The sequence below is a fragment of the Salvia hispanica genome, chromosome 1 (assembly GCF_029641045.1).
Source record: "Salvia hispanica isolate PSC_SH4W2 chromosome 1, Shi_PSC_v1, whole genome shotgun sequence".
NCBI classification, from domain to species: domain Eukaryota; kingdom Viridiplantae; phylum Streptophyta; class Magnoliopsida; order Lamiales; family Lamiaceae; genus Salvia; species Salvia hispanica.
In genome coordinates this window covers 33,165,151-33,191,192 of record NC_142692.1, presented here as the reverse complement: position 1 = coordinate 33,191,192, position 26,042 = coordinate 33,165,151, and the positions used below count along the sequence as shown (strand labels likewise).

Sequence of the window (26,042 nt, the reverse complement as noted above, 5' to 3'; positions counted from 1 at the left end):
ATGAACCATCGAATGAGTTGTCCTCTTCTTCTAGCTTATGTGAATATCTGTTTAAAAAAAAGTGTCATCTGATATTGTAGATCATCCACAATTGAAGCGTTACTTTCTTCATCATTGGTCGTAGGAGTGATCCATTTCTTCAACCGCCGAATGAGTGGGTGTGGTTTCAAATCCATCAACATGTTGTCAATTTTCACACCATCCATGCTCTGGGATGTTGAATTCGCCATGAAAGTTCAGAACTAAGCTTCAAAAGAAAATCAGAATTACCCACGCAGAAAGTAATCGGACAAATTAAACTTCTTCGTGTCGGGCTTCGTTGTGCAGATATCTCAAGCTTTATATTCAGAGATGAATCACGATTTGATGAAGATTGCAACACAATTTGAGGAATATGGAGAGGTGAAGATAGAGATTTAAGATCGTGAAAAAATCGTTGCAGATAATCACGTTGTATGGAAAATAACATGCTACTTTCCATTAATACCCTTCAGCTATTATTTTGTGAATAAAATAATAAAATATTGGTAAATTAAATTTGACCACAAGATTATACTAAGTCAAGATCAGATTATGAAAATGGGTGACAAGATTTGGTCTCTAGTTCGGTCTTTAAAATTGGTTCGACATTGATCACAACTATATATATATATATACTTGTATTTGTGAAAAAAAAATGGCGTTCTTTGAAATCCATTGATTGCAGTGAAGATTTTTTTTTAATTGATTTGAAGAAGATGGAAGATGTGGCGTAAATATATTTTGCAAGAATGATATGGTTATGTAAGTTATATATGAAATATTTATACTTTTCATATTACATTTTTTTGACAACTAGCATGTGTGGAGGTGTAATTTCCAGCTGGAAGTTGAGCAATGTACATTTACATTTGTCAATATATTATAGATGGGATACACCACATCATCTTTCCACCTTGGTATGTCTAGATTAGGGAATTTTTTCTCGTGACAATTGTGAAAGTGTGATAAATAATGATTTAATTAGCTAACTTTGTAAGTGGTGGAATTACCTAAAAGTCAACCAAAAGTTGTGATTTAATTGGTAATATTCCCTATAAGTTATGTACTACATCTGTTTCATGAGTGTTGGAACATATCCTAGGATGTTTCATTAGAATTGGCACATTTTCTTTTTCGATAAAATTAATATATTTATCTCACTTACTTAATTACTTTCTCCCCTATTTTATTCTCAATCTCACCCTTCTTAGCTTTTTACACTTTATGTATTGCTTATTCTTCATGTACAAAAGAAATGCTCCAAACTCTAATGCAACGGAGGGAGTATATTTTAACAAATAATATATTTTTCTTTGTGTCCAAAAGAAAGGATCCAAACTCCAAATACTATATCAATCAGTAAGATATTATACTGTATTGAAAGTGGTAGCATACATTTTTTTAATTTTTTAATAGGATATGAGTGATATTTAAGTATTTTTATCCTTGAGTATTTAAAACTCATCAACACACAAACCAACTATAGATAATTGCATATTTAATATTTTTACTAACCAAGGGATGGTCCATAATTATAGCCTTAGACTCGACCAAGGAACTTTAGCCACATCAATTTCCGCACATGCCAATTAAAGAGATTTATTGAGAAACCTAATGTAGCTTTATTGCCCATATTAGTTGCACTATAGTATTTTATTTGTATCAAGTAATTTGATGTTGTTATAACTACGTATACCCCTCCCTCTACAACTCTATATATAGTAGTAATAATTTAAACTTCTATTATTATTATTATTTTAATTTTGTCAGAGCATATTTTATGTGCATGCATGCAATTGAAATCAATTCAATATGCATAAATGACCTTAATTCAGATAAATAAATATATATAGTACTTTCCTGGTCTCATTTTAAGAGTCTCAATTTATTATTTTTATGTATCCCATTTTAGAAATTCCGATTGGAATATTTCGTAAATAGTATTATGCTTCACATTCCACTAATAACCCTTTTTCCACTCACATTTTATTATAAAAGTAATAGTAATACATAAAAGTAGGACTCATATTGCACAATCTTATTTCACCAACTTTCCTCTACATTCTTAAAACTTGTGCCAAACTCAAATAAGACTCCTGAAGTGGAACGGATGGAGTAACTACTAATGTGGTGCAAGGCTAAAGCACTACTTAGTATACCACATTAAGCGAGTTTGATACATTTAAATCGAACAGGCGAGACTTGATTATAATTATTTTTATTGTCGTAATTTAATTCGATATAAATTATATATGTAATATAATTAAGGGGTGCACTAGGGTGCCCCCTTATTTAGAGTCACAGCGTACATCCAATATGGTGATGCCATGTGGCACAAAACATGCAATATTTTAAACACAAAAATGCAATCTAGTTGTATATGTATTTCTGCAGATTGCATTTTAGTTGTAGGTAAATTGCATTTTATAGTGTTGAGTTTTGCATTTTCACTTAAATTGCATTTTATATTGTTAAGTTTTGCATTTTCACATATATAAATGCAATCTGTCTATATATAAAATGCAAATTAAACAGTTAATATCTAAAATGCAAAACTCAACAATAAAAAATGCAATCTGCATATAACAAAAATACAATCTGCCGAAATTCATTTATAACTTCTACAAATATATATTGCATTTTAGTGTTTACAATATTGCATTTTTTGTGCCATATGGCAACATCAGGTTGGATGTACATTGTAACTTTAAAATTAGTTGTTATACTAGTACATGCCTATAATTAATTGTACTCCTTCTCTTAATTTAATTACATGATACAATCTCTAATATGTATATAAATGGAATAATATACTAGCTACTAGTTTTCTGTCCTATTAATTAAATTAGTCTTTTAGTCATTTTTTAATGTTCCAAAACTTATCCTAGCTAGGCTTCATAATTAAAATGGTATTAAAGCATCGTTTTATCAAATGTTTTTGAAAATGATATGTGACACAATGAATAAGGGCCAAATCAAACAGCTACATATTATATTGCTATTTTCAAATAACACTTAATATAAGCTATTTTTCAAATCAAACAGCTACTAGGAACTTGAAATTTGGTAAAATAAAGTACAGAAATCATTTTATTAAAAACTAGCTTGCAGTATACTCCATATGTTCCAAAATAGCTCGAAGTATGTCAATTACATTTTGTGAAATGTAAACAACCCCCCCCCCCCATATAGTTATGATACTATTGATAGAATTAATACTCTATTTTTATTTCTTGATTGAAAGCAGGGGTGCAAATTTAGTTCTCGGGTTTCGGATATACACGATTCTGACCCAGTACCCGACAGGTTTGGGCTATCCAAAACCAAAAATTATAGGTTCGGATATGAGTTTGGTAGTTGATGTTAGGATTTTTGAGGTTTAATTAGGGCATCCGAAACTCGTATTTGGGTACCTGATTAATATCGTAATCCCAAGTACCTAAGATGAATATGAATTATGAATTAAATGCAATGAATCTTAGTTTTTGGGTTATAAAGTTCGTAGTTTACTAGTATTTGGATTATGTTTGATTGCTCTTACATTTTATTAATTCTATTATCTAAACTTTAAATCATTAGTACTTCTTTACTTTTGTGCACTGTTTTAACTAAATATCATGTTGCTTTATTTATGTTATTTCTTGTTATCTTTTCAATATATAATTATGCTTTCACAATTTATTTACATGTTTATTTAAAAAGTTTATTCTAATCTCTTTTGAGTTTCGATTTATGAAAAAAAAATTATTTTGAAGTTTGAACTTTTAAGAACTTCTATTCTAACCACAATATAAGTTATATAAATAGAATAAATTTGAAATATATTAATTTTGGGTTTAAAGGTACCCTATTAGTCGAGTTCGGGTACCCGCATCAGATATTAGGGTACCCGAATTCGCATACGGATCGGATATTTGGTATGATATTTTTGAAATTTCGGATCAGGTACCCGAATTTACAGACCTAACTGAGAGGGGAATTAATCCAAGTCTTACTATTTTGGTGGCATTGTTCTATATTAAAAATGTGATAACATTGATAACTAATCAACACATTATACAATAATGCCAATATAGTGACATGAGTATGTCAACATTGATTTAGATTGACATACTTTGTCTTTATGTTGACATTTAAGTATAAATGTCAATCTAAATTTATGCTGATATACTTATATCGTGGACTCATGATGTTGACATTTTAAATTTTAATATGTTGATTAATTATCAAAGTTATCCCATTAAGCTAGATATCATTAGATTACACCCATAAGATTATAATGCATAAAGTGTATCCAATTGAAGAAGTTGGAGAAATTTAATTTTTTTTCAACAAAGATTATAATGCACAAAGTATATCCAACTGAAAAAGTTGGAAATTTAATTTTTTTAACACGGAATGTGATCAAATGAAAACTCTAAATATTGTACAAACTCAAAACTATGATCTGGACCATTGAAAAATGTCAACAGATCACAAAAAAGTATCAACAGGAAAATGTCAACAGAATTTCAACGGTAGTCATGATTGATGATGTGTTGATATTGTGTTGACATTAAAATCTTGAAATTTTACACTGTATTGATATTGTATTGAAACAGTGTTGGAGTTGTGTTGATAAGTTTTGAGTTTGTACAATATATAAGTTTGCATTCTATCACTACCCTTTTTAACACTAAGTCATATATGACGTGGGAAGCTATGCGAGTATTAATTACTATGCATTAAACACCACATGCAAAATATGGTACTCCCTCCGTTCTATTTAATATGACCCAATTTCTTTTTTGGTTTGTCTTAGTTAAGATGACTTATTATTAAAAATAGAAATATTTATTCATCTTTTCTTACTTTACTTTTCATTTCACATTTAAAATAAAGTTGCATAAATTCCCGTGCTATTTAAGGAAGATGTTAATCTTCCCTGAAATGGATAGAGTATCTTACAATCGTTGGGTCCAGATTTTTGTATTAGGTGACTACATTGATATATAGTCCCAGTTTTCATCCAAAAACTGACAATTTAGACAAAGCAAAGGTCACGTACCTATCATCATGTGGAAAAAATTTAATGAATACTCAGAACATAGGAATCCCATTTACTTCCCGCAAAGATTTTAAGAAATACTACTATATATTAAAAAAAGTGAATAGAAAAAAAATAGTAGAATATGAGTCTTACTTATATAATAGTATTAATTTTAAATAATATGTGAGTTAAATGAGTTGGTGGAATGTGATGTCTTTTTACCATTTATAGTAAATTGGTAATTATGAACCGGAACTTATATTTGCTAACGAACCAAAATGAAAAAATTGGACTCTTATTCGCGGACAGAGAGACTATAATACAATATTATTACACAGTACTCCCTCCGTCTCATAATAGATGTCACACTTTCCTTTTTAGTTTGTCCACAGAAGATATCACATTTTCTTTTTTGGAAAAAATTCCCTCTCACATTAATATAAATATATTATTTTCTCTTTTCACTTAACACACAAAATAACACTTTCTAAAATCCCGTGTCAGTCCCCAAGTGTGACATCTACTATAGGATGGAAGGAGTAATTGCTAACTACACAGCATGATTAAAAACAGCTAGCATATTCTTCACTCCCCTACGTACTCCATATATAAAATTCTAGTATTATTCTAATTTAAATTATTTAGTAAATTGTACACCATCCATCCCAATAATTTTATAATATTTAGCTTTTTTACAAGAATTTTATGCATTGTTATTTTATCAAATAATGAAGAGAGTATAAAGTACAAAAGATGTAAAAATAGAAATGATGTTGTTTCTTTTTTTAGAATATTTCATTTTTATTGAGACAATTAAAAAAGAAAAACATCCCATTTTTAATGGGATAGGGGTAGTAATTTATAAATAAAAGCACTCGTTGTAGCATGGTTGTGTTATATGTATGCAAAGTTAATTTTAAATGTGAAACATAGAACTATAACACAGAGGTTATTGTTTGGGTAACACGATGTTCATTTTTCAGTTTATTTTAGAAAATTCCATGTTAAGGTTCATCATCCTATAAATGTCAAACATATTGTAAAAAAATGTTAATGAGCTCATAATGAACTTCGTATTGGAAGCCAATTTAGCCCAAAATTCATGGATTACCTCAACTGCAATTACCTTAATTCAAATAGTTAGAAACTTAATACGGTTGGCCCGGAAAATAGCTTGAGCATGATAATATTAAATATTGCTTTAAAGGACAAAAATAGCATATATATAACTCATTTACCAAACTTTATTGTATTGGAGTAGTATTTATAGGACTATATGTACTTCTGATAAAGTGATAATAAAAGATAAATTGACCATAATATCATGTATAATATAATCAACTATCATTTCTTTATATATAGTTATGAAGTTTGTGCCCAATACAAATTTTTCTATTAATTCTAGAACTTTTCCTGATTCAAATTTCCCTTAAATCGAAACTGAAAGATAATAATACTCCGTAAAATATATTATTCGCTGGGGGATATTAGCTAGTTCTAGAATTTAAAACAAACGATAAAGGTAATAAATTATTGAAGACAAACGATAAGTTTTCAATTAAAACGTATTCTATATAACAAAGTAACAAAAAGGTAGGAACGAAGATTAATTGGAAAGAAGCAAAAAGTCTTGCGTTGGTTCGATGGTATTTACAACTGAAATAATTATCATAGCTACCAAATTAAAAAAAGAAATGTCAAAATGAAAAGAAACGTCAAATGAAAATTCTAGTTGTTACTTTAAATTAAATGTTTGAATACAACAATAAAAGGCCTAATTAATTTAAAGACGTTAAAAATAAATTTAATAATAAAATTTGAACATAGTCCATTCATTTCATTAAGGTGGTCCATTCTCATTGTCACACAGTATTTGCTTATTAACTTTAGAAAAAGCAATAACTTTTTCCAATCCAAATATACGTAGGTGGGAACTATATTTCACTAACTTTTTTCCACACATTTTCTTCATATTTCTTTAAATTCGTATAGCTAAGAAATGAGATTCTTAATAACGAATGAAGGAAATACAACTTATGACGATTCAAAATTAAACAAAAATAATATTACTAATAATTTAATGCGTATGCCAACGACTACGACTACGTGGCAAATGAATTAAAGCGTGTATACGTTACCACATCATTAAATATTATCCATCTTATTCCTTAAAAAGTTATACGTATTCCACTTCATCAATTGAATATTAAGGGTAAATTAAGAAAATAGCAAACACGTACTTATACTTTTATTCTAATTTTTAATAGTTCTTCGTACAATTTTTTTTTTTTTACTTAGTATAGGTCCTTATATTTTTATCATAACTTTTATGAAGTCTTCGTAAATTTATTTAGGTCATTATATTTTTATCATAATTTTCATTGAATCGGTACAATTTATCATTTTAGTAGGTTCCTTTTACTTTTATCTTGGATAACATACCATCTCTTTTTACTAAAACTTAAAGAACTTTTTAATTTTCCATTATTTAACTTAGCCTATGATTATTAATATTCAGTCAAACTTATACTTCAGTATAAATTAATGCAAGCATGCTATATATATTTTTTAAAATAAAAATCGTCAATTGAAAATTTGCATGTTCTTCTCTAAATGCTTCGATCAATCACAAAGGTTATAGATTTTATATTTTCTCCAACTTAGTGAAATTTTTTAGTTAAAAATATTTCTTTTTAGACTAGGTTAAGTTAAATAATGGAAAGTTAAAATGTTCCTTAAATCTCATTTTATATGGATTATATGTTATCCAAGATAAAAGTAAAGGGACTCTCTTCGAACATGAAAAAATTGTACAAGATCCATTGAAAATTGTGATAAAAGTGTAAAGACATATTAAAACGAAAAAATTGTACAAGAATTTTATGAAAGTTATGATAAAAGCATAAGGACCTAAAAGTGTGTTTTGTCAAAACAGAAACATTGTAAAAATATGTCAAATCCTGATCGATCTTACAATTTTGAAAATCAGATAAAAAAACCATGATGTTTAGATTTATTCTCGAATATCCTGATAGTCCATGTGTAATATATTGTTCCTATTTTCAACCAAATAATGTCGTTTTCTTTATGAATAAACAACATTGTTTAATTAATCGGTGGTGACATTTACATATGATTTTTCAGCTGTCATATGATACAATTTCATAAAAAAATCACCATATAATACTCCATTGTGAATAAATCTAAACTTTATGGTTTTTCTATTTAATTTTCAAAATTGCAATAAATCAAAATGTGACAAAACTTCGTATTTTATTTTTTCCATCAATTTACAACTACATTAATTACCTGGTCCACTAATTAGATTAAAAAAATGATTTTCTTCTCAACCTCAACTTCCATATTTATTTCACAAGCATAACATTAATTACTTGGTTTATTAGGTTAAATTTTTTTCTTTGGTGCTATAAAGTTTCAGCCCTTTTACTTATGTATACGTGGATCCAAAATTGATGTGTTGTAAAATCAATATATTTAAACGAGTAGATATAAAATATGCCACAACAACAAGTACATAGAATTTAATAGCTAGGACATAGGAGCATTTACCCAATTATTTATAACCAATGACGCATGCAACTCAATTTGCATCCAACATGTCAATAGGTCAAGAATTCAAGAATATGCAACGGCAGCTCTCCTCCTCCGCCGCCGGAGCGGCCGAGTGCAAGAGCATGGTGGAGGAGAGCCCCGTGGTAGTGGTGGCACGACGAGGCTGCTGCATGAGCTTCGTTGTGAGGCGCCTGCTCCAGTCTGTCGGCGCCAATCCGGACGTGTGCGAGGTGGAGGAGAGGCACGTCGATGAGCTGGCTCGTCATTTGGGGGAGTCGGGTGGCGGGGTGCTGATGCAGTTGCCGGCCGTGTTCGTTGGGGGCCGGTGGTTTGGTGGGATCGAGCGGGTTATTGCCACGCTCATCAGGGAGGAGCTCAAGCCATTGCTCAAGCAAGCCGGAGGATTGTGGCTGTAAGCAGTAGCGGATGCAGAAAAAAAATGTTCGGTTGGAATTTAAAAAATGTGTGGGTCAACCATTTCTAATAATTTCTACAATTTGTAAAGTAGGGAAAAAGTTGATAAATCCTTACTCTCTCCTTATTGTGCCTATGATATAATTTATTAATTTCCTTTTTATTACAAAACTATGTAGGTCGTGTGCTTAATATTGAAGATTGTAGGTCGTGCTCTTAATATTGAAGGTGAAATATGAGATACTACTAACTAAAACAATTTCATTGTGAAATCTGAGCATGTTATTCCTTCTTTTCGCTAATATATATCTCATGTTGCCATTACTGTGAAATTTGCATTTAATATAATAGTAGAAGGCCTTCCAAAACCATGTTAATTAGTTTGAAATATCATTTCTTTAAATCTCTTGCTAAAAATACATTAGTCTACTATTAATTACTTGAGGTGGGACCGAGGAAGTTCTAAACTATAGTTAAAAATTAAGTAAATGCTAGTATGGATGTAATAAATTATACATGGAAATTTGTATGGGTGATTTTTAAAATAATAGTAACTGATTTATTAAACTCATTAGGTTTTTAAGCGTCCATTACATTATTATTTTGGATATATCTTCCATGCATGGCACCGATTACATTTTCTCTATTTAATAAATATTTTATTGGTAAAAAATTAATATTATTTCCAAAACAAGTATTCTATAAAAATGATATATCAAATTTACCCGTGTTCATTTTCAAATGCTACTATGACTTTAGACAGTACACTCAACACATTATTATGTAAAACACTGGACTTGGTCCATCATATACTCTTATGAATTTTAATTGAAGAAATTCTTTACTGAAGCACTCATTTTGGATATATAAAGATTCCAGTCACAAATTTAAAATTTATACTTTTCTAGCTAGTAATTTTTTTCTTTTTTATAATCAATTCAATAATGGTTCCGTTTAATGACCATGTAGTCATGATGACTTGGACTTTTAATACTCTATCCGTCCCACTTTAAAAAGTAAGATTAAGTAAGATTTAGTGAGATAGTGATTGTTGGAGTGTGTAATAATTGAAGTGAGATAGTGGAAAGTGAGACCCTTTTGACTTTTTGTGTGTTTAGGATTTTGTTTTGTTTATTTTTATGAAAGTAATGGCATTTGAGTGTAAATTTCATCAACAATGAGGTTAAATTTTATATCCAAATATGTTAGATTCTAAATGTGACTCTTAAACTGGGACGGACTTAAATGGCAAAATGTGACTCTTAAACTGAGACGTAGAAGTATATTAATTGGAGGAAAAACGTCTTACCGACTTGATAAGAATCCATGTATTTTATGATCCATTTCCCAAAGATTTACCCATTGATGATGCTTGATCTAACTATTTTTGTGATGCTATTTTCAATTTCTCAAAAAAAAACAAAAGATAATAAAAGATCCAACCAACAAAAAATGAATCTAAACAAGAATTGATGGAAGATTAGGAATGGAAAGCATGTGTATAATGATGAGATAAAAGAGTTATGACCATAGGACCTTGACCAAAAGAATGGAACCAACCCTAGACAACTTTCAATAGCTCTATCACCCCTTAGCTCCACTACTCAATGGATACACCCCATTGATGCATACCTCTACTTGAATCAATCTATGAAATTGAGACAAGCAACCTTCAAGGAAGGAATTGGATACATTCCTCAAAGAGGAAAAACCCACTAGGGAGATAACTTCAATCACAATCTTAATCTAGAATGAAAATGACACCAAAAGGTATTTATACTAAGGGCCCAAAATGTGGAAAAAAGGCCCTAAAAAACTATGTCTCGGGTGATTCACCCGGTCGGGTGAATTGCAGGGTGCAAAACACCTGCCCGGGTGTTCTCTCTGCACTCCCTCGCCAGTTCTGCTCGACTTCTGTAAAACCGCCATAACTCTCTCATTCGGACTCCGATTGAGATGTGCAAGATACCCACGCGAAGCTGTTTCCAAGACGAAGACGATGGTGGTAGTTTCATAGATTTCGGATATCATCTTGATAGGACGGTTTCTGGTTGAATCCAGCTGTAGTTGAAATCCTTGACGCACGACTTCCATGACCGTATCACGACTATTTAACATAATACTTAAGTAGGAAGAGAAATAGAATGATGATGGAGTGAAGGCTTGGACGATAGAGAGATAGGGATTCTGATATGTTCTTTCTCTTTTTATCTTGTAATTTTTCTACTAACTATACTTTTTAGTTAATTCTTTCATATAAAATTGACTAACATTAAAGGGAAGTCACCATAATAAACAATACAATTAAATATCCGGAAAAAAAGTACTGTCTGTATAAAACAATAATTTAAAAACCTTTCAACATTCTTCATTATAATATTGCAGGTGGGGAATTGAGAATGATTTCTAAATAATATAAATATTATTTGTTGCCAATTCTTTAAAAAGGTCGAACAGCTTTTCTTGAAAATAATAATTCCAGTGATACTGTTTTCTAACTTAATTGGTTCACTTTAGAGTTGGTGGGAATTTTAATTTTGGTAATGAAATATTCATCTAGATATTACACTAAGCCGTACAGATATATAATTCCCCTATTATAATAATTGAATGACAAAGATTTTATTTTAATTTAGTGACGGGTGTAAATATTACATACGCATACCTGAATAAATTAATTAACTCTATTAGAGGTCGTTAGATTGGTCTGCAAGATTATATATCAAAATTAAATATGTGTGTGTTTGGTTCATAAGATTGAATTTTACTATTCAATCCTAAATGGATAATCACGTGATAATTTAATCGTAGATTATGTCTTTGTACTATTTTATCTAGGAAACCAAACACCAACTTAGATTACAATATCTCTTATACATTGTCTCAATGTTCTAAATTTAAATTTAAAAAATTTTGTTTGTAGGCATTGAATCCTTACCGATTGTAATGTGAGGTTTTTTTTTTCTTCTAAAAAATAAAATAACATAAAAGGATCACCGATTATGCTCTAATAACAAAAAAAGGTTTACTTTTACACATAATGAGTTTTTTTTATTGACGATATCTACGTTGCTCATATATGTTGGTATTAGACCAAGGGTATTCTCGGATCAAAGGGTCCAATAACCATCCCATGTGCTGATTTGTAGGCCACTTGAAGGGTGAAACAACGGTATATTGAAAGACAGACAACGATCCCTCAACATTTGATTAAAAAAGGACGAGTTTTATGCCACTCAATGTCTCAATCACACCCATTGGATTACGTTGCTCGTATTTTGATTCATTTACAATAATTCAAGAATATAAGTGTAACAGCCCGCTCTCCTAGGGTACAATAAATGCGGCAACTGCTATCCAACGGACTCGAAGAAATGAACAAGGCTAGGGTTTCATTTAAAGAATTTTAACCAAGAGATTTAAAAGAACTATCAGAGTATTTAAAGCGACAACTTAGCCTAAAAGCTTGAATGAGAAAGAGAAAGGGGTATCATAAATAACGATCAAATTCTCAATAGTACGACATAATATTTAAGATAAAATCACAAGAAAAAGTCTAAGGCCTCAAATCGAAGGAAAGATGTAAATATCCAAAAACGACGGACTCTAAGGTGCATCAAAACTCAGCGGAAAACGACCAAGAGAAAGAATAGCCATGTATGAAGACACAACTACGCTTGAAGTTCATAACATCCATCTTAATTAATTATCATGCTCAACACCCGCCACCGCTCGTCGTCATTCAACCTGCACATAAGGAAAACACATGCAGGGCTGAGTATTTTGAAATACTCAGTGAGCTCGTTGCCAAAACATTTTATAAGTTATGCCACCCTTACCAAGTGAACTCGAGTTTTACAATTTATCAAATAAAATATCATCGAGTATCACAAAATATTTTCATAGATTGGCCAATCAAATAACTCCCCACTTTTCTCATCAAATTCCACAACCACATATCACAATCTTTCCATGGTGCGACGAAAGCGTGGCCACGCTTTTCGCCCACGAGACCGGCCGACTAGCTAGGACGGCTCCCGATCCCCTCGTGTACACAGCCTGATAGGGTTTGCGGCCCATACTCAGACCCGAATTCGTATATCGTATCCATAGCCCTATAGCCCAATGGAGCGAACTCACAAACTAGGCATCAGGCACACAATCTCACAATAAAACAAACATAGGCATGGCATAACAGTTAAACCACCCTTATAGCTCCGATAATTATCTTTGACAAAATAAAAGAGAGTTTTTGAGAGTAAAGCCCACCTTGACTGCTTAGATTTCAAGAATGTTCTTTCCCTTTGTTATCCTGCTTCGCACTCGAGGTTTCACCTTTTAATCACATAATCACATATTAGATTTAATTCCAACTCCTAACTCATGCATGTCTCATCGCTTTTCCCTTTCCCTTGACTCATCTTAGTATCGCATATTCATCACAACAAATTATCCTCTTATGTCACATGCTCATCATAAAAACTACATATTCATCATGCAAAACTATGTCACATACTTGTCATATAAATTCTATTCCTTCATGTCTCATAATTATAATAGAAAACTATTTCATACTCATCATATAAATCTAATTACATCTCGAACTTAGATCACACATTAGTATTTCATCCACTATTTCACCACCCACAACACACACATCACGGTACACACACTCACACACACACGGCACACAACACACACATGCATACATTTTTTCATATTCCCTTCATCCCACTTCACTCAAATAGGATGCATGAGGGTTCAAGAACACCGTTTAATCGGTTTTTTTAAAAAAGAGACGAAGAAGAAGACATATTCTTGGGTGTAAATAAAAGAAATACCTTTTGAAGAAAAATCAATCGGTAGAATCAAAGAAAAGACTTGGTTCTTCAAGGATCTTGAGGCTCAAACTCTAATTCTTCTCAAAGGTTGAAGAATTATTGGAGTAAAGTAGAAGAAAAATTTGAGAGAGTATGAAGGGGTGGGAGGGGGCCGAAAAATATGATCTAGGGTTGGGGACTTGGCTCCTTATTTATAGACAAAAAGATCTTTAGAATATCTGGTAAGATTTTATTCTCCACAATTAAATAAATAAATATTATGGAGTAGGGAAGAAGAATTAACAAAAATAGACTAGGTCACAAGGCATGAAGTTTTCGAAAATTATGACTTCTAATTAGCCAAGATTTCATTTGGTATTTTTCCGGAGTAGAATAAAATATCATGGAGCAAAATTAAATAAATAAAAAGGATCCTCCCATTGGGGAATGAAACTAGGCGTGTATTTAGCCTCTTAAATAAGGGAATGAATTTTATAATAATAACTAAAATAAGGTATGGCAAGATCTCTTGAGGTATGGAAAGATTTGATAGAATATTTAAATTCTAGGTATGGAAGGAAATCAATAAGGGATTCATAAAATAATTCCTTCCTTCTCTAATATGGTGATTTTCGAAAATCACTAGGAAAATAAGGGGGCTCGATTTTTATATCTCTTAACAAGGAAATAATTGGCTCTTAGAACTTAATTTGGATAAATATCCCAAGAATTAAACTAAATCCGGAAAAATAGAAATCCTCTTAAAAAAGGGGCTAGGGTTCGAAAATTATGAGGATTAGGGTGACAAGTATTTATGGAAATTTTCTCTAATATTCTCACTCACCCTTAAACAATTAAATTGTCACATAATCAATAAGTAAATCATATGCCACATCATTAAATCAAATAGTTTGACTTTTCAAACTTTCAACACAAACTCATCTCATAAAAGCATTCTTGATTCCACGTCATCAACAATTAATTCTAGGGCTCTAAAATTAGGGTTCTAAATTCCGGGGTGTTACAATAAGTATGATCATAACTCGTATGTAAGTCTATTTCATCTATTTTGGAAACGTGTTAAAGGAAAAAAGAAAAATAAAATTGAGGAACTGGAAGGACGAGCATTGTGTGATTATTTGATTTCCCAATTATAAAATTAACTAAACGAATCGATAATCTCTCTAATGATCATAGAAAAAGAAAAGGAGAATCAATGGGAAAAGAATACCATGAAGAGAATCAATCCTACTATTTGCGTAACTTTCCACATTTCTACTAAATATTAGAAAAAACGAAACAATCATTGTTTCTAACATGGGTAGCTACTAGCTCGACCTTTGAGATTTTCATCTCCAGCATTTTTTTAGAAAAAAACTTAAAACAAAAATTATGAGCTAATAGAATAATCACGGGAGAAACCACTTAGATAATTAAATCGAGTGAGTAATTGAAACAATCAACTCCGGAAATATATAAACCAAACTAGCCAATAGTTTCACTACCACGTAGATTATACTGCTCGAAGGTAATTAACTTATTTAGAACATGGTTTTGCTTTAATCATTTTTCAATCATATAAAGAATTGACAATGACGAGAGATTCGTCGTTTCGAAGTTGCACAGAAAACAATGGAGCAAAAAAAGACAAAGTTAATCAATAATCAAATTGGCCCATGAATTCCAATCTCTGCAAACATGTACGTTTTCATGTGTAATTTTTTTTATTAAAAAAAGTTGTTTTAAAACTCAAGTTGGTATATTGATCACCTGTGATCTAGCTGATGAGAACTAGATACCTTGTTTAGGTTTTCTTGATTTCATGGATTTTCTTTCCAGAAAAGTCTGAAGATAAACAAGATTGATTGGGTAACTTAGTTGGCGGGTGTATTTATCGGATATGCTATTATCGGTATACCGAAAATTCAATACATATCATATTTATACGATATATATTGAAGTTTTGGTACACTGCAGTTTACAAGAACCTATACTATAACCATACCGTAACTTTCTAGTATTGTATCATGTTATATTGAAAATTACAATATGAGTATCAAAGTTTCAATACTATTTATTACTCCATCTGTGCCAAAAAATAGGAACATTTGGGATAACACGAAAATTAATGCATAATTGATAAAGAAAAAAGAAGAGAGATTATGAGAATAATAGTAAAAATAGCGTTAGTGGATAATGTGACTCATATTATTATTAGAGTTTATTGGTGAATCGTAGCAGTATAAATTGTAAATAAATTGATGTGTATATATGGATAATGAGTTGGGGAGAGAGCATTTCATAAATGGAAATGAACTATTTTTATGGGACGAACCGAAAATGATATATCCTTATTTTCATGAGCTGAGGAGATTGCTTTTCATAAATGGAAATGAATTTTTATGGGACGGACAGATGACGAAACATATAATAATTTTATAAAATATTTATATATGTTCTTGTAAAGAAAACTTAAGGCTTTATAGTAGGAGTACCATATTCCAACGATAAAAATTCCTCAACCATGACGTGACAGACTAAACCATGTGAATCCAAGTAAAATCTCTTTACAAAATGTAAGCAAACCATTAAATAATAAATTCTAGTAGTAGTTAATATTAACCGCATTAAAAGTGGAAAAAAGTAGGTTGTCGTAAAGAATAATACCAAAATAATAGACGAAGACCACTTGATAGATTAGCGAGCATCAAAGCAATATTAATATAGAAGAACTTTAAAATTGAAACATTAACAAAAACCAACATGTACATATAAAAAAAATCAAACGTTTAATTCAAAATCAATATAGAAGAAAATGTTGTTGTCGAATTGAGAAAAACAAAAAAGAGTATAGCACACGGTCACACACCTTACCTTTATCCGCCAAGCCTGTTCAAAAGATGTGCTCTTACAACAACTCCAAACCAAATGAGAAGTTTCAAACAATAATCACAAAACACACTACAAAACAACCTTAACCTAATTTTAAAAAAAAACTAATTTTATACTTTAATCTTACAAATATAAAAATATGATGGTATAAGTTTTGATTTTGTGAGCTTATATTTGTTTAGTAAAATATGATTTTGAATTATGTGTGTTCGATAAGAGTTTGGATATGTTTAATGGTGTGTTAGACCATAAAAATAGTCACTTTTAACACAGGAAAAAATGAATTAAACACATAATAGCAGGTGCAAAATATTCTTAAATTTAAAATTTAAATGTGGTAGGGGCAAAAAGATATATGGGTGACATGCTACATAGAAATTAACAAAAAGCTGATGTGGGAAGATCATATATAAGAGAATCTCTTACACATAACGTACTAATCGTGTACTTTTACCTTGAAAGTGCTAAAAAGATGGTAATAATTGTGTTATGAATTTTACGAATGCATTAAATTTTAAATTATCTAAACCACAGTATTATTCACTTGTAGTCAATATCAATATAAATAGCTTTCTCACAATTTGCAATTATTATACGAGAGTCCAAGTCGCGAATGTCCAAATTTGTAAATATTCAAATCATGGTGTAGAGTTGCAAAACCCAATTCGATCTGATTACGGTGAGTTGCGAATTGAAATTGTGAAAATCAAAGCTATATGTGTCCTAAAAAAATACAATAGTTTTATCATTATTGTTATTCCTCGAAATTAAACCAAGTTCAAATATGAAAAGTTTTTAATAAATTATAATCCTACACACAATTTAAAATATGAGCCTAGTCTGTAAGGAATATAGATAAATAATGATTGAAGTGTATTGGAGGAAAATGAGATTTGTCTAACAGAAAGGAAAACTTACTACAAATAATTAAATAAACTATATAGAATTAAGATTCAAAAATAAAAAATAAGATTATTTTCAAAATGATATGTATGTATACCTATATAATGGAACAAATGATACTCACTTCGTCTTCAAAAAATAGACTAGTTTTCTATCATTTTCGGTTGTCCTCCAAAACTAGGCAAAGTCTAAATATGGAAAGATTTTACCAATTACATACCACTAATAATGTGGACACCACGATCTACTAATACTACTCTCACTACCTTTTCTCTCTCTCTCTCTCTCTTCTTATTTTTTAAATCTCTCTTACTTTACCAATTGCACATTAAAGTCCGTGTCATATATAAGTTTATCTATTTTTTGGGGACGGATGTGGTATAATATTAGAATAACAACAATAGACTAGCCACGGTGGCAGCCGTGTTGCGCGGCGCAGCCGCGACGATCTATTGCAAGCCGGAGGGGAGCCACGGCGCATGGAGGACAGCCGGGTACCCGACAGTGCAGCGGCGGTCTATTGCAAGCCGCACAACCGCTGCGGCGGTATTTTCTTTTAATTTTTTAATTTTATTATTTTTTAATATTTATCTACAAAATATCTATTATAAATTCATTTTTTTCATTCCATTCCATACTATTTATTTTTGTCCAATTAATTTTGTTTTATTCCAATTAAAATATACCAACAATTAAAACACTGCGAGGTGCGGCTATAACGTGGGCAGTGCCGGAGCCACATGGGAGAAAGGGGTACAAGTGTATCCCCAAATCTTGACATCATAATGGATTTATATATACCTATTATCAATTCGCATGCTTGGTCTAGCGGTATTCAACCATGTCTTTTGATGCAGCAGCCAGAGTCCGAAACCCACCAGCGGCGCGTGCATTTCTTGCATATCTTTTCATCATAAAATATAATTAGTATTTATCTTTTCAATTATCTTTTGATGCATGTTTTTAATAACAATAAAATTATAAATTTTGATGGAGAAAACAAATTATAGAAAAGAAAAAAATTTGGTTAGATTTTGAAGCTTCATTGGTATAATTATTTATTGCACCCCGAATGAAAAATCTTGGATCCGCCACTAGGTGAATAAATTTTTTTTATTGGCTGAAGGGTGACTTTTCCACTGTTTTGGACACTTTTAGAAGAGTTAGGAATATAAAATGACGTGTGTTACACATCTTTCTTCGAACTGTTTTTATTTTTTTTATTTAAATGTAGAACGAGTTACCATAATTTCACTCCATTGAACATTGAGTGTCGAATGTGACATGACATGTCTATAGTTTAGATTCATTTTCTCTTCACCAAATGCATCGATTCTAGCCAATCGTTTGCTATGTCTTGTATCTGTTTATTAGCCTGTGATTTACCAAGACTATATGCACATGCAGTAATACAACTTATGTAAACGTGGGTAAAATCTTGTACATAATCTTTAGTTTTAAAATCGTTGATTTTTTTTGTAAGTAAAAAATGTTCAAAATTAGAAGCTAATAAGTTGAGTCCATCACGAGAGTGATAATACAAATAATAGTAATACCTAAACAACATAAAAAATACACTAATAGACCAACATGAGCTAACAAAAGATATAAAACCAACTACCAAACTATAACCACAACATTGTTCAACAATATTAGATCCATAGTAATATCGATCTTACAACACACAACAAATTTAAAGACGCTTATATAGTAAACAATACAAACTTCTTAAACTGACATCTGATGATTACAAATAGCAAGAAAAGAGAGAGCCCACGAAAGAATATAAAACTAAACCACATTACTAGATTGAACGTCGCCTACCCAAACAAAAATTGGTCTCTAACATCTAGGTAATTTAAAAACTATGAGACTTAGTCAATTTACCCTAGCAACTCCTAAGATCAAGACACTGTCAAAATAAATTTAAGCGACATTGATGTTAAACGATACAATCTCCTTAAATTGTGATTTGATGACCACAAGTTAAAAAAAAAAAAATCAATGCAAAAGTAAGACTTTAAAGTGTTTGATTCACTTAAATAAGTTTTTTTGTTGTTGTTGAAATCTTACTTATTTTATGAGTTTGATAACCCTCCCTTTTTGGATAATCCATACCTTTTATAAAGCCTTTTCAAGAGTATGATGAACCTAATGATGAGGACTACTATTTATACTACTATTTTATTTGATTTTCTCATTATGTAAGAGTTTTACATAAACAAACTTGTGTACTTATATCTGTTTTTCTCCATTTTACTGATTTATATGTCACATTAAAAAAAGGTACGTACCTAACTAGCAAACAAATGCAACATGACAAACACTGCTCCATAGAAAACCACGGTTTTGAGTTTATTCCGTGGGCTGCCAATAATTAAGTAAATAGTAGTAGTAATATATAAACCTTAAATATATATAAAATAAAAAATTCCCCTTCTTTGCGCTTGATTGGGGAAGAATATAGTTGGGAATAAAAATATTGTATTTTAAGAAAATAATATTCATATCGTTAGAATAGAATAAACACATATTTGTGTGATCTCTATTGGGTTTCGATCCTAATATAAAAAATGTGAAATAAGCGCCAGATGTATGAATGTTAGTATATCATTTAATTGTTATGTATTTTGGCAACAATCATAATTTATAAGATACGTAAATTTCGGCAATTATAAGAAAGATATGAGCTAGAAACAAACATAGCCAACAACTCTGTTGAATCTTAGAACAAAGCCAAAAAAATAGAAAGTGGCTCACACTTCATTCTTTTCTGTGCCCGAACTTTTCTTTTCACCACGACAATTTATTGAATACAGGTCGATATAAGAGATTGGTCGGGCACAAGGAGTACAATAAATATTTGGCATGCTAATTGCACATCCGTTGGATATATATCTTCACTACCTATTTGTATGTCATGTGTTACACATCTGTGGTATAATATATCTCCTACCCGAATAACTTTCTCGTATCTTCTGTATGTCTACTAAACGAACAATCACAAACCATCTACCAGCCAAACAAACTAAAAAAAGTCACGAAAACAAAATGAAACCCAATTGATCAAATAGTAGGAAAAGAAGAAACACCAAAACCATGAAATTTAACAATACCTAAACCATAGCAAGTAAATTACCCATAGACACAATACCATTTGGTCATGGGCATTTGATAGTACTATACAATGCCAAATATTTTAAATGTCTTAAAATTGATCCCAAAAATCAAATTTATGTGGCATGTAATTATTGATCTATATATTGTTATAACGTGTAGGCTAGCTGATTTTCCGTGTATGGTACGTGAGGTAGAAGTTGGTTTTGCACATGTAGATGGGCAAAGTACATAGGTAACAAAAATTAAATTTGAAAATATTTTAGAAATTAGCTGACAGGTCTATGATGCCAAGTCCATCCTTTTCGGTTGAGACAGAAAAGTGGGTCAAAGTTGTAAGCTTTCCAATTTAAATATTTACTCTGTTTGATACTCCATATTTCCATGATAATGACATTATATCCCATTCACTTAATTACCCTTTACCCACGTTCCCCTCTATTTTAGTAATTCGATAAAAATTGCCATTTAAATCAAATCTTCTCAATCACTTCTGACCAATCTCCTGGTTTTCAGTGGAAATTAAATTATAATTTTTCTATACCTGAGATTTAATTTTAATGAAATTGGTTGTGATTTGGAAGTCGAATTTTTTTATTCACGATTGAGGTTTTAAACACACTGCGATGCAGAAGTGAATTGAGGCTCTCCTTGAATCAACATCAGCGCCATTTAGAAACTAAGTTTGATTTAACTTGCAAGATTTGAAAGGTACTCCCTCCGTCGTCCCGCTTTAGCAGTCCCATTGACTTTTCTGTCATCTTTTTGTAAAAATGATAAAAAATAGTTAAAGTGGAGAAATGGTAAAGTAAGAGAGACAATAATTTAGATAAGACTCTTCTCTATATTATTCTTCTCTATATTATTCTCTCTCTTAATTTATCATTTCTCCTCTTTAATTATTTTTTATCATTTTTACAAAAAGAGGACAGAAAAGTCAATGCAACTGCTAAAGCGGGACGGAGGGAGTATTAGATTGATCACAAGTCAACTAAAAAGTATAGTACTCCCTTCATCCGTGATTAAGAGTTTCGGCTTGCTACTTTAGTCCGTCTGCAATTAAGAGCCTCCAATTTTTCAATCAATGGTTAGTAAGTTATGCATTTCACTTGTAATTTATTAAAATTAATATATAAAAATAAAACACACGTCCCACTATATTTTCCACCAAATTTTTCTTTATATTTCTTATAACTAATAAACTCAACCGGACTACTAATCAGAAAAAAAAAATGGAAGTTTTTTCTAGTAATTATTAATACCAATCACATCTCAATTCAAGTAGAGTTTATAAAAAAAAAAAGATAAAATATAATCAATCATATGCATACTAACATCAATTTTGGACATTAGAATTACACCTCACCCTACCATCTCTCTCTCTCAACAACACACCCCCACCTTCCTATATATTGCATCATGAAGATGCAAATCTTGAAAACCAACACATCACTAAAAAGATTAAGAGAGTAATGGAGTTGTGCTCAAAAGAACAACAAGGTTTCTTAGAAGAGCTACTAGGCCTAAGAGAGATGGAGGATCACTGCAACAACACCACAAACATGAATCAAGACTTCACCACCAATTGGAACATTCTCGAAGATGTTTCCATCCCAACAAACACTTGCTTCCAAGACTTGTCTCTCCCCATCCTCGACCACCACTACTACTACAGCGCCCCGTTTGGCGACGACAACCTTTCGCCCCCCGGTTTCTCCTCCGATTCATCAAACCCCAACCTCAACTCCCAAACACTCCCTTACGCCGCCACTCCCCAATTCGAAGACCCCTCCTTCTCCTTCCTCCACGACTTCGGAAACGGGCTGGATGTCGGGCCTCCCCTCAAGCCCGAGCCCGGCTTCAACGTCGGCTTTGGCCATGAGACTCAGAGGAAGAGCAAGATGAAGAAGCTCAACAACGGCCAGCCCTCCAAGAACCTCATGGCCGAGAGAAGGCGCCGCAAGCGCCTCAACGACCGCCTCTCCATGCTCCGATCAGTCGTTCCCAAGATAAGCAAGGTAACAGGCGACATCATTTAACTCACTACCAGCGTTCTGCTACTAAAATTTGACCAAAATTTATGATTTTTCTCTACATTTATATGAATGTACAAATTAATGTAATGCGAAAATTGCGGAAAGAGCCAGAATTTGACCAAACTTTATTATTTTTACAGCAAAGTCTAGGTGAATAAATTATACTACTACTATGAATGTCCAAATTATGTTTAATTTTTTAATATATTAAATGGTTTGAAGATGGACAGGACATCTATACTTGGTGACACAATAGATTACATGAAGGAGATGCTTAATAGCATAAACAATTTGCAAGAAGAAATGAATTTGGGAGGGAATGAATTGGGGTTTTTGAGCATATTCAAGAACCCCAAGCCTGAGGAGATCTTGATCAGAAATTCACCCAAGGTATATATATAATTTTAATTAATTAATTTGATTTGTGAGAATAAATAAAATGATAAAAATAAGTGGTTGCAATGTAGTTTGAAGTGGAAAGGATGGATTCAGAGACAAGGATTGGGATATGCTGTGGTGCAAAGCCAGGATTGTTGCTATCAACAGTGACAACTCTAGAGGCATTGGGCATTGATATTCAACATTGTGTTATTAGTTGCTTCAACGATTTCGCAATGCAAGCTTCATGCTCCGAGGTAAATGTATGTTACATATTCTTGAGAAATGGTTAATAAGTACTAGTATTTGTTTAATTTAGAGATAATTGTGGCTAAATATGTGAATTTTTTGGTTCAATTCTAGTTTTGCATATGACGTAGGAAAATTATATATTCGAATTGGAGATAGCATAAATTTGGACATATACATGTGGGTGGCCTTGTTTGTGTGTGAATAGTGTATGTTACATGAGATGTATTTGATGAGGTCGGTCCATACCTTGTTATCCCAAACAAGTCATTACACGACAAGTAACTGAACCAAATTATCATGTTGTGTGCCAGAAATTGACCGACTATATTTATGCACTTATTTTTTTCTTACAAATGTGGTTAAATTTTACGATCCTTTTCATTAAAGCAACCTGCTACGTGCAAGTACAAGGAAGATTAATCAAACCCTAGTAGTTTTTTTCTTAAAACTAATTAGTGAGAGGAAAAGTGAGTCTCTATGTATTTAATCCATATTTTATGATGGACCTCTATGAAGTTTAATTAAATTTCGATCTGCCTCGTTATTGTAAAAGTCAATCTGATCAATAACCACGAAACTCAGATTTGTTCCCAATAATCCGTAATGACCTTTTCTAGCGAAATGTGGAGTATATGATATGACACTGGAAAATAGTGAGTTGAACGAGGTCATCTATTCATTTGGTTAAAAAATATCAACAACATATTATACGTAGGCGATTAGATGTTTTCGAAGAAATTTAAACTTTATGATTTTCTGATTGATTTTTTAAGACGCGGGATGAGCCAGAATTTGACCGAAGTTCATTCATGGTTTCTGTTGTTTTCTCGTCATATAATTTTTTTTAATAACAATATAGTTGGATTTATTTATAATTTAGATTAAGTAAATCAATTAAGTAATTATGTGATTTGCAGGATATGAAGAAGAGGGCAGCTTTGGGTGCAGAAGACATAAAGCAAGCACTGTTTAGAAACGCAGGATATGGAGGAAGATGTCTCTGATAATCAACTGTCAATTTAATTGATTTGATCTCGAATTATTTTAAAAAATATTGTGTATTTAGTTCTGCTAAGGATAATAATTTTATGTTGATTAGGTTTAATTCCCGCGTGTTTTTAAATTTATTTTCAAGTGGAGGGAAGTAGTTGTTTGTTTTTTGTTTTTTTTCCCCAACAAAATATTGTATTAGGGCTGTAGTTTATTTTGATTGTACGGTTAATAAAAAAGTGTGATTTTTATGACCTTAATTTTGTTTCTACCGTCGTCGTTATGTAACATTACCAGAGCCCCAGAGGTGTGTTCTTTGACTATAAATTTATTACTCCGTATTAAAAAATTAGGGAAAATAAAATCTCATCTTTAAATTCCTACTTTATTTTCTCCTTTTATCTAGTTAAAAAATATTCACCATTTGTTATTTATACTTTTCATTTAATAAACAAAAAAATATTATCTCCAATATACTCCCTCCGTCCGCCATTAGAAGTCTCATTCATGGGCGACACGGGTTTTAAGAAATGTTAAGAAAAGTGAGTGGAAAAAAGTTAGTGGAATAGGAGTCTCACTTATATATATTAGTTTTAAATGAAATGTGAGTGGAATGAGTTAGTGGAAGGTGAGACCCTATTACCATTTATGGAAAAAGTGAACCGGAACTCTTATTCGCGAACGGGCTAAAATGGAAAAACGTGACTCCTATTCGCGGACGGAGGGAGTATATAATTAGTGATAATATTCTACAGTATATATTTTGAAGCTGCGAGTCTTGTAACTTTGAGAGTCGATTGTACAAATTCCGGTGCAAAGAAATATTCAACTCACTTTTGAATATTTGTATTCGAAACTTTGAAACATTTTAATGTTTCTTTGTAAATCTTTTAATAGGGGTGCGTTAAAATGACAACACCTCTTAAACTAACACCATACCACCATTCTTAGCCAATCATTTTTACATGTGGACGAATAATCAGCTGTCATATGACAATCATAGAAAATGCTCAAGAGTAAATTTTCTCGGCCAACAATATCCAATACACTATACAATGAATTTTCTCGTCCAGCAATATCCAATACGCTAGACAGGCTGTGTAGCGTTTATAATATTGCTGTGTAGCGTTTATAATATTGCTGGATATATGATGTCACAGTGTTACTTTAAGAGGTGTTGTCATTTTAACACAAACCTCTGTAAATATTTTTAAATATATTATACTCGTATATATTTTCATAATAGTCTTAGACCAGGCGAAGATCAATTAGTCCAAATTAAGTTTCAGTTAAATTTTACTCCTACGTATATTATTACTAATCTTTCATGTGCTAAAGTCCTAACGGGCTATGTTAAATTCCTCCATGAAAGCCCAATTTCATGATGATAAAAAAATTCTTGCAGTTACTATTGGACCAAGTAGTACTTTTAATGGGCCCATAACTATCATTTTCACTTAGGTCAAACATGACTTGCATGATAGTAGTAATTTTATAATTCATCTCAAGATGTGAATTTTGTGTCATATCATACGAGATGTTCCACTTGTCGAACTGTCGAAGTATATATGCCCTTAGTAGCTAGATATAATGATTAGATGTTCGAAACTCAGTACA

At 31.5% G+C, this 26,042-nt stretch overlaps 1 protein-coding gene, 1 long non-coding RNA gene and 1 pseudogene across 3 annotated transcripts; 2 read left to right on the top strand and 1 right to left on the bottom strand.

Annotated features, from left to right (window-relative positions):
* The first annotated feature begins 8,660 nt into the window (after window positions 1–8,660).
* Window positions 8,661–9,205, top strand: LOC125198501 (glutaredoxin-C9 pseudogene; annotated as a pseudogene).
* Window positions 9,206–12,508: 3,303 nt separating this feature from the next.
* Window positions 12,509–14,015, bottom strand: LOC148933652 (uncharacterized). Its single transcript, XR_016128942.1, has 2 exons — window positions 13,879–14,015; window positions 12,509–12,784 (listed from the first exon to the last, which is right to left on the bottom strand). It is a non-coding gene; the product is annotated as an uncharacterized LOC148933652 (long non-coding RNA).
* An 8,105-nt stretch (window positions 14,016–22,120) lies between these two features.
* LOC125219579 (transcription factor bHLH93-like) lies at window positions 22,121–24,685 on the top strand. Of its 2 annotated transcripts, none has more exons than XM_048121596.2 (4): window positions 22,121–22,787; window positions 23,028–23,195; window positions 23,273–23,446; window positions 24,353–24,685. In XM_048121596.2, exons 1-4 carry the CDS (start codon window positions 22,242–22,244, stop codon window positions 24,437–24,439), a joined length of 975 nt encoding a protein of 324 aa, XP_047977553.1. In that variant the 5' UTR covers window positions 22,121–22,241; the 3' UTR covers window positions 24,440–24,685. The 2 variants fall into 2 exon arrangements, with proteins under 2 accessions (XP_047977553.1, XP_047977554.1); XM_048121597.2 differs by having other exon boundaries at window positions 22,124–22,787; window positions 23,273–23,440.
* The last annotated feature ends 1,357 nt before the right edge of the window (window positions 24,686–26,042 follow it).